The sequence below is a fragment of the Solanum pennellii genome, chromosome 12 (assembly GCF_001406875.1).
Source record: "Solanum pennellii chromosome 12, SPENNV200".
Classification (NCBI taxonomy): Eukaryota; Viridiplantae; Streptophyta; class Magnoliopsida; order Solanales; family Solanaceae; genus Solanum; species Solanum pennellii.
The window spans coordinates 1,572,582-1,590,002 of NC_028648.1; the positions used below are offsets into that span (position 1 = coordinate 1,572,582).

Sequence of the window (17,421 nt, forward strand, 5' to 3'; positions counted from 1 at the left end):
TGTCATTAATTTAAGATCCAATAACAATGATAATATAATTTCTAATCACAAATGAGTAGAAGTTTGAATATAGATTTAACTGAAACTTGAAAATTATTGGATATTGAAAGTTCAAAATTTAAAAGTTAAATTAGTTGTATTTGGATATACAATAAAGCCCATTCAATTCATATACTAGTCACTTTAAGTCGATTCTTTACCGTTTTAAAGCTCAATTCGACTCAATTTAAATTTGATTAATTTATTATAACAACTCAAAATTTTGGAGTCGGTGTCTTCTTTTTATTTGTCTATATGCGGAAAGTGTTAATAAAAATGTTCAAATGAATTTTTGATTAACACCTTCCACATATAGACAAATAAAAAGTAGAAAATAAGTTTAAGCAAGATATCGACTTCAAAAATATCTTATGCTTAACGATTTCCTTATATTATAGATAATTACGAATAAGTTACTTCATCAATAATATCGTTATTAATAATCCAAAAGGATGATATCACACTTATATTCCGTTTGACCATAAAATAATTTTCACCTATATAAACGCAATTTTCAATCTAAAAATGAAATTTATTTATTTTTTCTTCAAATTTCACAATTTTTATATCCAAACGCGATATAAATTAACCGTTACGAGTTACACCCCATAAAATCTCACCTTGTCACAACTTTGAATCTCAAAATTCAAAACTTCAAAAAAATATACAATTATTATAATACCGCCTCCCCATTTTTTTGAATTTCACTAACGGACATTTCTCCTTCTTCTTCACACCCCCCACCCCCACCCCCACCCCCTATATAATTTGCTCTGTTTTTTTGTTTTCACCATAGCTAACAATGGCAACTCTAACACCAGGAGTTCTACTGAAGTTACTTCAGTCGATGAACACCGGTGCAAGAGTCACCGGCGACCACCGTACGCCGTTGTTACAAGTGATTGGGATTGTACCGGCGCTTTCGACTTCCGATTCATTGTGGCCTCATAATGGGTTTTTTGTTCAGCTTTCTGATTCTCTCAACTCAACTTATGTTTCCCTTTCGGAGCGTGACACAGATCTTATCCTCACGAATCGGCTTCAGCTTGGTCAGTTTGTTCATGTTGACCGGTTCTGTTTTGATTCTCCGCCTGTACCACGGGCTGTTAATATTCGGTCTATTGCTGGTAGACATGGGTTTATTGGCTCGCCGGAACCCTTAATTGCTCGGATTTCTGGTGGGGGATTTCTGATTCAACCTGTTTCTGATTCGGATCCTATTGCTGCTTATTTGTCGAAAAATGGAAGAACAGAGACGGGTTCAGGTCCGGGTTTGAAAGATGGGAAGGAAAAACTCAGGGTAAGAGAAGTGCTTGCACCAAAAGAAAATGTGGAAATGAAGGAAGATTTGAGTAAAAATTGTTCTGCTCCGAAGAGATTTTCGTCTCCGGCATCAGCTAAGCAGAGATCAGTATCAGCAGGGAAGAAGAATTTGGTAGCTGAAAGGGATCCATCACCAGCAGGGAAAGTGAAGAGGTCAGCATCACCAGTGCCATCAAAGTCCGTGGTGCCTAGTTTGGTAGCTGCAAAAGAGGAAAATCGGAGGACATCGAAGGAGCCAGCTATTATAGTTCCATCAAGGTATAGGCAGCCATCACCTACATCAGGGAGAAGGCAGGCAAGTCCATCGGTGGCAAGACGTATGTCGTTATCACCTGGACGACGATTGTCTGGTGGTCTTAAGGTTTCTCCTGCTGCAGATTCTTCTGGAAAGAAGAAGATGACTACTATTGCTGCTGGAATTTCCAAAGTTTCAGAGGCAATTGTGGGGTCTGGTAAATCAAGTAGAAAAAGTTGGGATGAAGGTCCAGCAAATAGTGGTGATTCTTTNATTCTTCGGAACAAACAGAGAAGGTTTTTTCGAAGAAAAAACCGGATATTCAGGCAATTCTGAGAACTCAGGTGATAATTTCATGGAAATCCATTTACATTTATGATGTGCTCCATGTTTATTGTACCACTTTAGGATTGAACAATATATGTTAGCTCCCGTTTAACCATAGATTTTCGAAAGTTGTGATTTCTGAATCACAAAGTTGTGAGTTTTGGAACTTGAAGTTGTGTATTGAAAAAGTTTGAACTTTGGTGAGTGAGTGAAATCTGAGACCAGTTTTTGGAACTTGAAGACGGATTTTCGAAATCTGATAAGAAATCTATAGCCAAACAGATATTTAGAGATGAATTTACAGAATCTGATCCAATATCGACGCCCAAAGCTTAGCTTAGTTGATTTCAATATATGCAGAAATTATATGTAACTGATTGCACACAGTGAGGTGTATCTGATTGATAATGGCTTAAACAATTATGTTCATTTCTCAGGCTGCTATTTCTAGGCGTTTGAGTGATGTAAGCTGTCATGCTGAGGATTTTGGAAGTGAGGGAAAACTAAAATCTGGTGCCGCGGAAAATTCCCCTGACACTGAAAACTTCCTTTTCATTTTGCTAGTGAAAAATGAAAAGAAGTTGAAGACTTGGGTTACAGATTTCAGTCCGGAATAAAAGNAGAAATTATATGTAACTGATTGCACACAGTGAGGTGTATCTGATTGATAATGGCTTAAACAATTTATGTTCATTTCTCAGGCTGCTATTTCTAGGCGTTTGAGTGATGTAAGCTATCATGCTGAGGATTTTGGAAGTGAGGGAAAACTAAAATCTGGTGCCGCGGAAAATTCCCCTGACACTGAAAACTTGCTTTTCATTTTCCTAGTGAAAAATAAAAAGAAGTTGAAGACTTGGGTTACAGATTTCAGTCCGGAATAAAAGAGTTTAGGAAATTAGGGTAATAAAACNTGCTCCATGTTTATTGTACCACTTTAGGATTGAACAATATATGTTAGCTCCCGTTTAACCATAGTTTTCGAAAGTTGTGATTTTTGGAACTTGAAGTTGTGTCTTGAAAAAGTTTGAACTTTGGTGAGTGAAAGTGAAATCTGAGACCAGTTTTTGGAACTTGAAGACGGATTTTCGAAATCTGATAAGAAATCTATAGCCAAACAGATATTTAGAGATGAATTTTCAGAATCTGATCCAATATACGCCCAAAGCTTAGCTTAGTTGATTCTAATATATGCAGAAATTATATGTAACTGATTGCACACTGTGAGGTGTATCTGATTGATAATGGCTTAAACAATTTATGTTCATTTCTCAGGCTGCTATTTCTAGGCGTTTGAGTGATGTAAGCTGTCATGCTGAGGATTTTGGAAGTGAGGGAAAACTAAAATCTAGTGCCGCGGAAAATTCCCCTGACACTGAAAAGTCTAATAATGCAGCTCCAGTGATTCCAGTTCATGAGAAGAAGTGGACTGATGGAAGTGTACCACTACACTCCGTAACCTCAGAACTTGCAAAGCTTGGAAAGGTATGGATGAAAGCTTGTATATTGAATGTGCTACTATCCTATGTTAGCTTATCTGTTGCATCTACTGATTTCGCTATCTTACTATCCTACTGCAATTTCTCTTGGTGCTGATGTCTATGAATTTGGGTAAGATTAATGGAAGTAGCTTCACTTATTTGGCTGTTCTTGTATATATATTTTTGGTATGTAGAAGTCTTTGTACGAAAAGGCACCTGTAAATGAACTATTTACAATGGTGAGGACTAGAAAATGATGGCAAGTTGTCTCTATACACGAAGGAACTTCTTCGTTACTAGGTGTACATAAAATGGTTCAAACATGCAGTTAAATGTTACACCTAATGTCTTGAATGTCCAACTTAAAGGGTTCCAGTCTGTGTAAATCCATTGAACTATCACGAGACAAATAAGCGATAGCAAAGGAAACAACATCCCTAATGTATTGAATGTTTCAACTACTTAAAGGGTTCCAGTCTGTGTAAATCCATTGAACTATCATGAGACAAATAAGTGATAGCAAGTAGGAAACAACAACCCTATCTCTACGAGGTAGGAGGAGTAAGGTCTTACACTCTAGCCACTCCTAACCCCACAAGTGGGATTGCACTGGCTATGTTGTTGTTTGATGTTGATCATTCAAATGATGCAGGAGGCAATGCAAAGGAGAATAATTGCTTCAACAGCTGCAGCTGAAGCATTGGAAGAGGCCCTTGCCATTGAGACTATTGTTAGAAATTTGAGGTAAAATGTGACCATCCTTATAGAGCTTTGCTATGCTATCTCATTATTAGACCAAAATGTATGCACAACTGTCGGTAGTGTAATGGAAAGATTGAAAACATTTCACAGTTTCAAAACATGCAAATGAGAAATGCTTGTTGGACAATGGTTTCTTGATTTCTCTTTCATTTTCTCAAGTCCTGTCTACTTTTTTTGCAGTATGTTTGCAGATTTACGCTCAACATCCAACCCTAAAAACCCTCTCCCAACTATTGATCATTTCATGTCAATTTACGAAGATGTGGTGAAGTCAACATGCGTTGCTGAATCAATCACCAGCAATCGTGGCGTGCAAAAATCTAATGAGAATATGACTACGATGGAGCAACCAAAATCATCTCTTCTTTGGGTGGAGGCTGCTCTAGCAACTGATCTTGAAATTGTCTCTCTCTTGACAAATCAGAACAGTGGAACTCAACCAGCATCAGTGAAAAGCTCTCCGACATATCAGTCAACAAAACCGTCTAACAAGAATCCTTTGATGGTTACTGGATTTTGGACAAGGGGTAATGGGATGAATGAGACTGTAGAACTTGCAAAGAAGTTGCAATCTGAAATGCAAATGTGGTTCATCACTTTTGTTGAAGAGTCACTAGATGCAGGTTTTCGTGTGTTCAAGAACTGCTCCCTGGCTTCTGTCGGAGCATCTTCCAACTGTGATTCAATTCAAGCTATTTTGTCACAACTCAAGCGAGTCAATAACTGGTTGGATCGCGTAGTCTCTAAGAAAGATGAACAACTGATACAGAAGATTGAGTGCTTGAGACGAAAAATATATGGATTCGTCATTCAGCATGTTGGAACTACTGCTGAAAATTCTTAAGTTTTGTCTTCTTTTCTTTCTTCAATGTAAGGATGATGACTACTCTTTCTTATCTTTTAGCAGAGTTGAAATTCTTCAACTCTATGTTTCAGACATTCATCTATTAAAAGATTTTAATAATTCAAAAATGTAGTCGGGTGCATATTAAATACTTACAGTACATATACGATAGTATTTTTTGGAGAGTCCGAGCAACGTCTAGGATAAACAAATCGAGACTAGGTAAAACTGACATGACACTGTGTTAGCAATGTTCAAGTCATTGGTCATAACACCTGCTGCTAGTCCATAATTTGTACAATTAGCTCTCTTGATCACCTCCTCTACAGCCCTGCAACCCGTTACGCGATGAAATACTAGAGATACACTGACAACTTTACATTGGTTATATATTGAAATGAACTTATTTCGAACTTCATTACTGATAAAACAGGTCCAAATATTTATTCTTTTGCAATTGTCATTTCATCCTGCCAAATGCATTATTCATATCTGATCGCAACGTTCATCAAATGCAACAGTCATGGCTATAGAATGCTTACTATGACGTCAACGAATATGGCTGGCTCGATGAAATAACCCTTTCTATCCAATGAGTTGCCCCCAGTTAACAATGTTGCCCCCTCCCTCTTGCCATGTCAATGTATGGAAGTACCTTTTCAAACTGTGTTTTGTCAATCTGCACTGAAGGTAAGCTGTGTGTTAACGGACACTTGGTAAATGATAGCAACAGCAACATGTTAAACAAAATTTCAGATGTATACTTGTGGTCCTTGACGAGTATTTGGATCGAAAGGATCACCAACCACCCATGTTTTTGCCATCTCCACCAATTTCTTGGCAAATTTATCGTAAATTCCTTCTTGGATGAAAAGGCGTGATCCAGCCACACAAATTTCTCCCTGATAGGAAACGGAAAGCGGAAAGAACACTACTATCTCACTGATTCTATTGAGAACATGACAAGGAAAGACAGTATAGAATTCAGTTTACCTTGTTGTATACTGCTCCAACAAAAGCAAGTGGTGCAACTTTGTCCACATCTACATCGTCAAATACTATAAAAGGCGACTTGCCTTCCAATTCTAATGAGACATGTTTCAAATTGCTTGTTGCTGCAGCCTGCATTACTAAACGTTCAACTTCTGTTGACCCCGTGAAATCGATCTGTAATACATGTTATAAACAGTGACATTAGCCATGACAGTATGCTAACTGTTGAAAATATATGCTGGTTAGTCCGTTAGCCCATTAGTTTGTCCTCCCGTTGGAAGAACAATGATTTTCCACCTTAGTATGACGTCTATCGTTAGCTATCCAAAACAGAAACCTCTCTGCATAAAGGAGTTCATCCGCATTGTAAGGATTCCTAAAGACCGGTGACTCAAGTCGTGGTTGTTGCAGATGCGCTTCCTCTATAGAGAAACCAATAAGTCTCCAAACTTAGTCAAAAGAGTGTCCACCGACACCCCTTCGCTAAAGAGTTACACTGTGTAGATAGGTGAATTTTTTTATATGCATATATATACTATATGTTGAATCTCCTTTACCTCTTTGTATGTTTAGTTCTTTATATTTTGAGTGAAAATCCTGATTACGTCACTCTATGTTTCATAACTTTCATTGACAGTCGAGAATTTTACCTTGTCTACTCCATATGAGAGCTAAGTGCAGCACCAGCAGTAGGTCCGAATCCTGTTACCACATTTACCACTCCATCCGGAATTCCAGCCTGATTCAAGAAAGTATACAACATAATTGAAACGGAGGGGGTATTTCTATAACACAACGTGAACAGTTGAACGTATAAACGCTAAATCTTGGATCCACTTCTGAGTACAGATGAATACCTGCTTAGCCAAATAAGCATAATAGAGAGCAGAAAGAGGAGTTTGTTCAGCAGGCTTAACGACCACGGTGCAACCAGCAGCTAATGCATGAGCAACCTTATACATAAGCAGTGGGCTCGGGAAATTCCAAGGTATAATGAGTCCAACAACACCAATTGGTTCGAGCAATGTGTATCCTTGTAACTCACATGACATCTTGAGAGTCGTTCCATGAATTTTATCCGCTGCACCAGCATAATAACAGAGAACATCCGCTTCATTAGGTATCTCACCAGTCTTAACAACACTAAACAACTTTCCTGCATCCATTGCATCCAAAGCTGCTATTTCCTCGACATGTTCTAGGATTAAGTCCGCAAACTTCAGCATTATCCTTCTCCTCTCCTGAATAAGCAGTTCCAACATGAACACGAAAGTACATCATATAAAATGAAGACAAAAAAGTCACAACATATTACAAATCGTGATCATTATCCCATCCATTGAACTATCAGGATCAAGACAAGTTTGGAATGTGAACGCGTAGACTAGTATGTTCAGGCAACAATAGGCTAAGGTAATGCATATCGATCACCTGATCGATCATCATTTGATATAGTAGTTGTTACATAAAGTTAACCTTGGGTTATAAGCGAGGCCAAGGGCCATTATCGAAGGCTTCACGTGCAGCTTTGACAGCCAAATCAACGTCGTCTTTGTCACCTTCAGCAATACTTGCAATCACCTCCTCATTTCTTGGATCAATCGTTTCAAACGTCTTTCCTGCACAACAAACATTTTCGTATCATGCCTAGTTGAATTTGTTCATAATTCAGTCCAATAAACACTCTCTTCTATGCTTATTATCCGTTCAACGCTCTATCCAGACACACGAGGCCCAAGGGTGAGTCTCGAGGCCTGATTACAGGTTCACGTGAACTCAATAGCTTTTGTCAGATCAATAAACACTTTCTTCTATATCTTCTACATTTTCATATGTTATCATGCCTAGTTGAATTTGTTCATAACTCAGTCCAACAAACACTCTCTTCTATGCTTATTATCCGTTTCAACGCTCTATCCAAACACACGAGGGCCAAGGGCGGGCCTCGAGGCCTGATTACAGATTCACGTGAACTCAATAGCTTTTGTCACATCAATAAACACTCTCTTCTATATTAAGAAAATCTACCAAGTATCTATAAGTATTCAACCATGAACATGTAATATTAACTAGAAATCATTGAACGAACACATAAACTTCAAATCCTGAATCCGACTTTACTGTTTATCAACTACTTTTAATCTACTAAGTCAAACAGGCTCTAAACACCATACATATAGCTCTTTCAAAATCAAAACTTTTCCCCCTTTCATCATAGAGCTTTAATGTCATAGTATATACTTCTTCTGTCCTAATTTATGTGACATAGTTAAAATTTCGATATTTAAACTTCTATAAAGACCATAAATTCAAACATAAAAAATTACATGTTTAAAAATTACGTAAAAAATACTATAAATCACAATTTAAAATGCGTGCAAAAAAATTTTGCTCGAAAAAAAACTTGGCCGACTCTCAAAATTCCAACAATTATGCCACGTAAATTGGGACGGAACAGAAAGAATAATATCATTAGGGAGAGGGAATTGAAACAAATAAATTGTTTCTTATTCCAACTTATGTTACTAGTATAATTTAAAAATGTCGTCGGGTGCATATTAAATATTTTTTTTGAAAAATCCGAACAACGATGTTGGATAAGCAAATAGAGACAAGGTAAAACTAATAAGAATAAAACCTGAAATAGAATCCACAAACTCTCCATTGATAAATAACTGTGTGAACTTAATTTTTGGAATAATGAAGTTGGATTTTGAACTATCTTTAGACTGCATTTTTTTTTTTTGGTTACAAAAAAATAATTAAGAAAAATTGGCTTGTTATTATTGTGACTTCAATATGAGTGTATATATAGGCATAAAGTGCTGCCAAATCAATAAGTTAAAAACTTGTATGTGCTTATTATTTGCACCTAACCAAGTTGAAGTTGATTTGACTAAGAGTGTGTTCGGTTAAAATTTTTGAAAAATATTTGTAGGGGAAAATAAGTACCACAAATAACTTTTTTGTATTTACTATCGAGTATGTTTATCTATTCTTGAACATATCTCATCTTCACTTTCAATTTGTAATTTTATGTTGCTTGAACTCTTTAGAAATATCGTCAGTGGATGTGTATCGAATTTTTACAAAATAATAGTTCTTTTTTTGAAGTATTTTACACGAGTACGTCATTGAAAATAAAGAGTCTGCAAGACAAAGATGTAACCCCATCTCCCTTCCTCCCACCCCTACCTTATGCAAATATTTTAAGAATAAATATTGTATTTTAATTAGATATTGGACACAAGAAAATAAGTAAAAAACCCCACTTATTTTCCTTACTAATTACATATTTAATAGTCCATTTCATCTTATTTGATTGTATTTGATTAAACACGAAATTTTATTGACTACAAGCAAATATATTCCTACACACTTTGGTTTCGTCAACAATTCATCCATTGATCAAATACTATTAAACTTCTTAAACGAATTATCAGTAGTTCCGTTGATCGTTTACAGGTATTTTCACCTTATAAATAAGGATACAATTTTCGCATTATAGTCCCTTCTCATTATCCTTTCTCCTACCTCCAATTTCGTTTTTCCTTTTTCCTACCTTCAATGTTTTTTGTAAAGATTTTTTTTTTTTAGCAAATATATTTTTCATGTTAGTGGAGTAAGTAACTTTAATAGTACCAAAATACACATACTACATTTAATTAAAAAATGTCTTTTTTTAAGAAAAATATTTCCTTACGATGAGTGTGTTGTGAAATAATTGGAATGCTTCTATCTTTATTAAAAGTTTCATAAAAGCATTTCTTTTCATTGAGAATTTCATGTGAATTTCAAACTCGTGAGGTCCTATCTATTTTATCTGGTACATTTATAAGTCAAAATAATTAATAATTCACAATAGTTTAATTAATCGCGAGTTTCATACATATAATGAACATCAAAAGGCAAATTAAAAAAGTTGGTCTAATATATACAATTTGATACTCCTTTCATCTTAATTTATGCAATATTTTTCGTTTTTTAATAGTCAAACTCCTTGTTTTAATAATGTATTTTGAATGTAAATCTTTAAATTATTTGAAATAATACTCATTTACTTATTTAAAAATTACATAAAAAGTATTATTAATCACGATAATTAATAATTTTAAAAACAAATTATAGTCACAAATAATTCGTTTGACTCTATATCATTACATAAATTGAGACGGATGAAAAATTTTTCTTTAACAAATCGGATATACTCTAATAAGATGATACTAATTAGTGCCAAAAATATGTTTCATTTTTTACTCAGGTAACAACCACAAGAATAGTCAATCATTTAGTCATGTAATAATTATTATTAAGCTATAACTTTATTTTGGAAAGAAATAAAAAAAAACGAAAAAAAATTAAAATGTGCCCAAATATTATATTAGAGGGTACTATTTGTATTCAATTATTAAAGTATGCGATACAAAAATAATGTTGCATTATTAAACTGTCTCTGTGTATAGTTTGGGTCGATTCGAAATTGTTATGTGTAGTTCGATTGTAATATTATTTATATTGTATTATTGTTCTGTTACTGTCTGTTGTTTGTAACTATCTGTTATCTCTTATACTTTATTATGTCTATCGTGTATATTATATCCTCCTCAAATCTCATTTTGTGAAACTACACCGAGTAAATTTTTCAGCATCTCCATTTCACTTGATTAATATTATATCATGTCACCTCTCTTGGTAGATTTATATTGATCATAATATTATCACTCTATATTCAGTAAATTTCTCAATTCATACGCGATCTGAACGAAAATTATCAAATTCTATCGAGCCAGATGTCCAAAACAAGATCAAAATCCAAATCAAAGAACATGTAAATTTTGTTCAACAGAACCTTTTCTATTACCAAAAACCAAAAGGCAACAAAGCAACAACAAAAATTTATTTTATGTCATATGGTATAACATGATTTACTATAGCATATAGTAAAAATGTATTTGATTTTCTGCAAATTTACAACCAAGGAGAGTTGTAAATAGGAGTGGCTACAGATTTAACTTGAAGATACTTATGAAGTCCTTCCATTCCTAAATCTCTTTCAAAGCCACTGCATTTGTATCCTCCATATGGACAATCCGGATCGAAAGCAAAGTAACAGTTTATCCAGATAACACCAGCTCGAATCGATCTTGAAACTGTGTTAGCAATGTTCAAGTCATTGGTCATCACACCTGCTGCTAATCCATAGTTTGTACAGTTAGCTCTCTTGATCACCTCCTCTACCGTCCTGAAATTCGTCGAGTGATTGGTTTTTTTGAAGTTATATCATCGTCAGTGCATAGAACTTAAACTCCGTTTACTCTTTGAAAATGCTATAATAAAGGAGGTGAACTTACTTAAACTTCATTACTGCCAGAACAGGTCCAAATATTTCTTCTTTTGCAATTTTCATGTCATCCTGCCAAAAGCATTATGAAGACGTAAGTAACCAGCAACGACATACCTGGTGAAATCCCATAAAGTGTACACGAATAAGGCTAATACTACGACAGACACGATGCAGCAGACTAACATCAAGCCTTATCTAGTACTAGCCTTCTATCTTAGTCCGTGACCTTCATACCCACTTATCTACGAAGATGTAAGTAAACTATTGTATACTTCATCTCAGCATTCAAAATGCAACAATGATAAGTTCAAAAATGCTTACTTCAACATCAATAAATATGGTTGGCTCAATGAAATAACCCTTCCTATCCAATGCATTGCCCCCAGTTAGCAATTTCGCACCCTCCCTCTTGCCATGTTCAATGTACGAAAGTACTCTCTCGTACTGTTTTTTATCAACCTGCATTAGGTAAACAGTGAGTTAGATATAGACATGGTGAAATACATTTGCGATTTTGGTAAAGACAAGTATAAAAATCTTCAAAAGAACAGTTCAGATGTATACTTGAGGTCCTTGATGAGATTTTGGATCAAAAGGATCACCAACCACCCATGTTTTTACCATCTGTTCCAATTTCTTGACAAATTTATCGTAAATACCTTCTTGGATGAAAAGACGAGATCCAGCCACACAAATTTCTCCCTAAAAACAAGCGAAAGCAAGGAACAACACAGATTATCTCACTTGTATGTTTGATGATATACATAATAAGAAATGATGTATAGTAAGAAATATGAAAATTTTAGTTTACCTTGTTGAATAGGATTCCTACAAGGGCAAGTGGTGCAACTTTGTCAACATCTACATCATCGAATACTATAAAAGGCGACTTCCCTCCCAATTCTAGCGAGACAGGTTTTAAATTGCTTAATGCTGCAGCCTGCATTACTAGACGTCCTACTTCTGTCGAACCTGTGAAGCTTATCTGAATAAAAAACAACTATGATTAGCTAACGCAGTATTTGCTTTTCATTTTTCATTTACAAATATGAGAATAGGGAATCACCTTGTCTACGTCCATATGCGAGCAAAGTGCAGCACCAGCAGTAGAACCAAATCCTGTAACGACATTGATCACTCCATCGGGAACACCTGCCTGTTTTGAAACAGAGAAAACAGAGAATTTCAAGGATCTTATAATTAACTGATATGATATGATATGATATGATAGTTTCGTGCAGATGAAGAGAACGAAATGTTACTTGTTTAGCCAATTGAGCATAATAGAGCGCGGAAAGAGGAGTTTGTTCAGCAGGTTTGACAATCATAGTGCAACCAGCTGCTAATGCAGGGCCAACCTTCATAACAAACATCTGAGTTGGGAAATTCCAAGGAATAATGTGTCCGACAACACCAATTGGTTCGAGCAACGTGTATCCTTGCAACTCACGCGACATTTTGAGAGTCGTTCCATGGATTTTATCGGCTGCACCAGCATAATAGCGAATAATTTCGGCTGCAGCTGGAATGTCCATGGTCTTTACAGGAACAAATAACTTCCCTGCATCCATTGCATCCAATGCTGCTATTTCCTCTGCATTTTCTATCATTAAATCCGCGAATTTCAGCATTATCCTTCTCCTCTCCTGAATTTAACACCAACGCAAAGTATGACGATGCAAATTTGAATTCAACAATATACAAAATCAACTCAAAAGTAGGTTATTGAATCAAAATAATGAGTTTAACCATGAAACTATGCATAACATCTTAATTACTAAAAGATTTTCACATAAGTTAAATGTCATTCCTTTCTTTCATCTTTTTGTAACCTCCATCCGTTTCAATTCAGGTGAACTATTTTTAATCGAATCAAAATAATGAGTTTAACCATGAAACTGAGCATAACATCTTATTTACTAAAAGATTTTCACATTAGTTAATGGTCATTCCTTTCTTTCATCTTCTTTTTATAACGTCCGTTCGTTTCAATCCATGTGAACTATTTTTAATCTTTTTAAAAAAGAATGACGTCTTTTTTAATTTGATAGTGTATGTTAAAGATATATATATATGCCTACATGGACACATTACTACTTATAATTTTGCATTATTGTGGGCAAATATATATGTTTAAAATACGGTATTAAATAATCTTGGAAGGTAATAGGTCCTCATGAAAATTTAGTATCACAACAGCAAATTCGATCAAAATTAAAATATTTTCCGACTTTTATCCCTTATATATACTTATTTCTTAAATTTCGTGTTCAGTCAAATAGATCAAAATTAAAATTTTTAAAAAGTCAAAAAATAGAAGGAGAGGGGAAAAAGTCTTTCCATTTTAAGTGTCAAATCTTTTTCAATTTTCCACCCTTACCACCCAATGACCCAATATTGCAGAAAATAATTGCAACTTGTCATAATAGTCTGCTTCCCAAATTATACATGTTTCAATTTTCTTCATGAAATCTAAGAAAATAAAAAATATTTTTGATTATAATGATTTTAAATTAAAAAATATATATAAAATATATTAAAAAGTCTTTAAGTTTGTGATTTTAAGCATTTTATGCAAAAAGAAGTATATTTTTTAAATAGACAAAAAACGAAATTAAGAGAAAATAAATTAAAACGAAGAGAGTAATAAGTGTATATAAGTATACCGATGGCTATAATGTTTGCCAACTACAATTGATATTTGAAATTTCTGAAAGAACGATACGTACATCGATTTGAAATGGAAAGATTTTGATAGACTTTTAATTTAATAAAAATATTTTTCATATAAATTTAAAAAAAAAAAAAAAGAGCAAACAAGCTATATAACATTACCATCATTTATAAAATATCATGTTGTGACTAAATAAAACAAAATAAGATTCCATTCATTCAACAGCGTGTGACCAATTATTAATTGAAAATATTAATAAAAATGTTTGACCTTTTAAAAGGTAATTTTTCATTTTATGGTAGTTGTCATTAACAATTAAAAAGACAATTGTCAATAGAATGAATTTTGAAATTTATTAGTAATATTTTCTAATTTTTTTTATATGGTCTAAGTCAACTTGCACACAATTTGATTCCAAATGGTATATTAGGTAAGTTTACCTTTTGAAACAAATGAATGTCAAAAGATACATTTGGTGCAAAGAACGTGAGGGTGTTTATTCGAATTTTTTAGTAAAACAATTATATTATGTATATATTCAGATTTTAAAATTCTTGAGTATAAGATTAAAAATAAAAATAATTTAATATTTTTAAGATTAAATTTCAAGTATTATATTTTTATTTTTTAAAGCTCATTAATGGAATTTTAAAATCAATGCTAAATTTAGATATGTTTGTACCTTTTGAAACAAATTAGTCAAGAAAAGTGTTCTACAAAACTATTTAATGGATGGTCAAACTTTTGTCATATACCTATTCATACCTTTTGTAATCGTAAATTATGATTCTAAAAAAAAAACATTTCTATAATTTTATTATTACTTAAAAAGTTCACCTAGAAAAATAGTAGTATGTTCTTTTTATTAGAAAATGTCATTATAATATCAAACGAATGAATAGTATTATTTAAAAAACTTTATTTTACACTATATTATATAAATTAAAACGAATAGAACAGAATTTACCGCGGCGGATAATCGAGGCCAAGGCCCATTATCGAAAGCTTCACGGGCGGCTTTGACAGCCAAATCAACATCCTCCTTGTCACCTTCGCTAATTCTTGCGATAACCTCCTCGTTTCTTGGATCTATTGTTTCAAACGTATTTCCTAATTTAATGTAATATAGTTAGATTTTTTCACGAAAAATATGAAAATATCAAAAAAATTAATATCTAATAGTATACTCATACTTTTTACCTCATTTATATATAAATTTTTTCTTTTTAATTCGTTCTAAAAATAAATAAAAAAATAAATTTCTTTTTTTAGCAAATATCTAAACTAGATCTCACTTATTTAGAAAAAATTCACAAAAATATGTGGCTTTTAATAAAATAAGCACATGACACAAAATGCCAAAAAATTCTTTTAGCATTGTAATTGTCGTACATGGTGCAACTCACGAGGGGCCTATTACTTTTAGTTGTCATATTATAAATATATAATTATTTATTTATTTTCTTTCGACAAAAATAATATTATATTTACAATCATTTCTTATATATATCGAGTGATTTATAAAAAGAAATTATTTATAAAAACTCTTAGTATTTTATTTATTAATTTTTATAGGTCTCAATTTATGTATCATAATCTAAATTTGAAAATCAACAATATAACTTTAACCTAAATTTAGATTAAATTTTTCAAAAAAATTACATGCTTAAAAATTATTATAAATTATAATTTTGTTAATTCAAAATAATAAAATATATATATATATATATATATATATAAGATTTTATATTGATTTAACTTCGAAACATGTTAAATATATTTAGACATAGCAAAAAAGGGTGATTTGTGTTTGATCGTTGACACATTTCAAAAGTTTTTCCTATTTTATTTTATCTCGAGATAAGATAATACGAAATTCAATTTGTGTTAATTGACCTCAAAAGTTTTTCCTATTTTATCTCAAAATAAGATAATACTAAATTCGATTTGTGGTAATGAATATAAAAAAAAAATTCCTATTTTACCCAGGGAGATAAGTCGGTACTAAATTTTTATTCCGAAACTATCTATACTCGTCCAACATAACGAATCACTCTCAGAGATTTGAAGATGCTGCTGCAACAGATTCATTGACAATTTCACAAACAGAAGAGAAAAAAAAATCAGTGTAATTTTTTTTTTATAAAAAAAGTATAATTACTTAACTTGAAGCAGAATCAATCAAATCGCCATTAATGGCGGCATAGAAACTCCACACACACAGTCACACAGAGATTAGATTCAAAAAATTCGTTTTACAGAAACTCTCAAAAGTCGAAATCTGCAACATATAACTGATTTCCTTTGCTTTTTATTCATTCACGGAATTAAACAGAGATTAGAAAGTTATAAATCAATCAAACCTGAAACGGAATCGACGAATTCACCATTGATGAACAGCTTTGTGAACTTAATTTTCGGAATTTGGAATTGAGTTTCTGAATTTCCATTCATTTCCGCCATTTTTTCACTTTGAATTTCTTTTGCTTCTGTTACTGTTGCGTTGCTCTGTATCTTATGGAACTGAAAGAGAAATAAAACATGTTTACATACACCCCTATTTATACGCTGGAACTCTGCCGGGGTCTTTTTCACGTGAGGGGCAGTTACATAAATAAGTTTTAAATAATAAATTATTTTTGGCGAAAAAAATAGTGTGTACGTAATCTTATCGAGTTAAAAAAGTTGTTTCTAATAAATGTTTGAGTCAAAGTATGTGTAATTTCATAATTAACGTTTAGGTCAAATTTTTATTATATGAACTTAAAAAGTAAACATTGTTATTAATAGATTTTTAATTTAGGTAAATGTAATTTTATGAGAAGAATAATGTTTATTAGTTTTATTTTTTATTTTGAAAAAATATCTTTTTTATACATATTTGACTCAAATTAAAGTAACTATATATAATATAAAAGAATTATTCTCATATATATAAGTTAAAAGTTTAACTTATATTGTCACTATTCAAATCGTCGAGATTGATTCACACTTTAATCATTCGATGGGAGAATTATTTATGCTAATTAGCTAACCAAATTTATCAAAATATTAAGATATTTGAGTTACGGAAGCAAGTTAAATAGTTGAAGACTGAAGTTTTCATAAACGTTCAAAAGATTTAACAATTAAAAAAACAATGCGGAAAATAACTTCTAAACCTGAAAGTGAATATACTAAAACATCTAATAATGAACCAAAAATCTAAACACGAAGGGTTATAACCCTAACTAATGAACTAATTAACTAACTAGAGAAGTTTAAGTCTGAAATGATGGACACAAACGAAAGAGAACTCATGGCAGCCCAAAAGAAGTGGCTCACCCTTGAATCAAAAGGATCATTGATCTTCTAAGCAAGATCTGGAAGATGCCTGTACTCAACAAAAATAAGAGCAAGTGC

General features: G+C 32.9%; 2 protein-coding genes and 1 pseudogene across 2 annotated transcripts; 1 reads left to right on the plus strand and 2 right to left on the minus strand.

Moving 5' to 3' along the window:
- The first annotated feature begins 775 nt into the window (after positions 1–775).
- Positions 776–5,136, plus strand: LOC107005435. Its single transcript, XM_015204032.2, is given in 5 exon segments — positions 776–1,864; positions 1,867–1,941; positions 3,197–3,406; positions 4,055–4,146; positions 4,345–5,136. Coding segments are annotated over 5 exon segments (2,064 nt in total). The 5' UTR covers positions 776–841; the 3' UTR covers positions 5,009–5,136.
- A 70-nt stretch (positions 5,137–5,206) lies between these two features.
- LOC107005914 lies at positions 5,207–8,736 on the minus strand (annotated as a pseudogene).
- Positions 8,737–10,794: 2,058 nt separating this feature from the next.
- Positions 10,795–16,558, minus strand: LOC107007705 (aldehyde dehydrogenase family 2 member C4-like). Its single transcript, XM_027913740.1, has 9 exons — positions 16,383–16,558; positions 14,987–15,129; positions 12,608–12,991; positions 12,412–12,501; positions 12,157–12,330; positions 11,910–12,047; positions 11,667–11,804; positions 11,353–11,414; positions 10,795–11,243 (listed from the first exon to the last, which is right to left on the minus strand). Exons 1-9 carry the CDS (start codon positions 16,480–16,482, stop codon positions 10,970–10,972), a joined length of 1,503 nt encoding a protein of 500 aa, XP_027769541.1. The 5' UTR covers positions 16,483–16,558; the 3' UTR covers positions 10,795–10,969.
- Between the last annotated feature and the right edge of the window lie 863 nt (positions 16,559–17,421).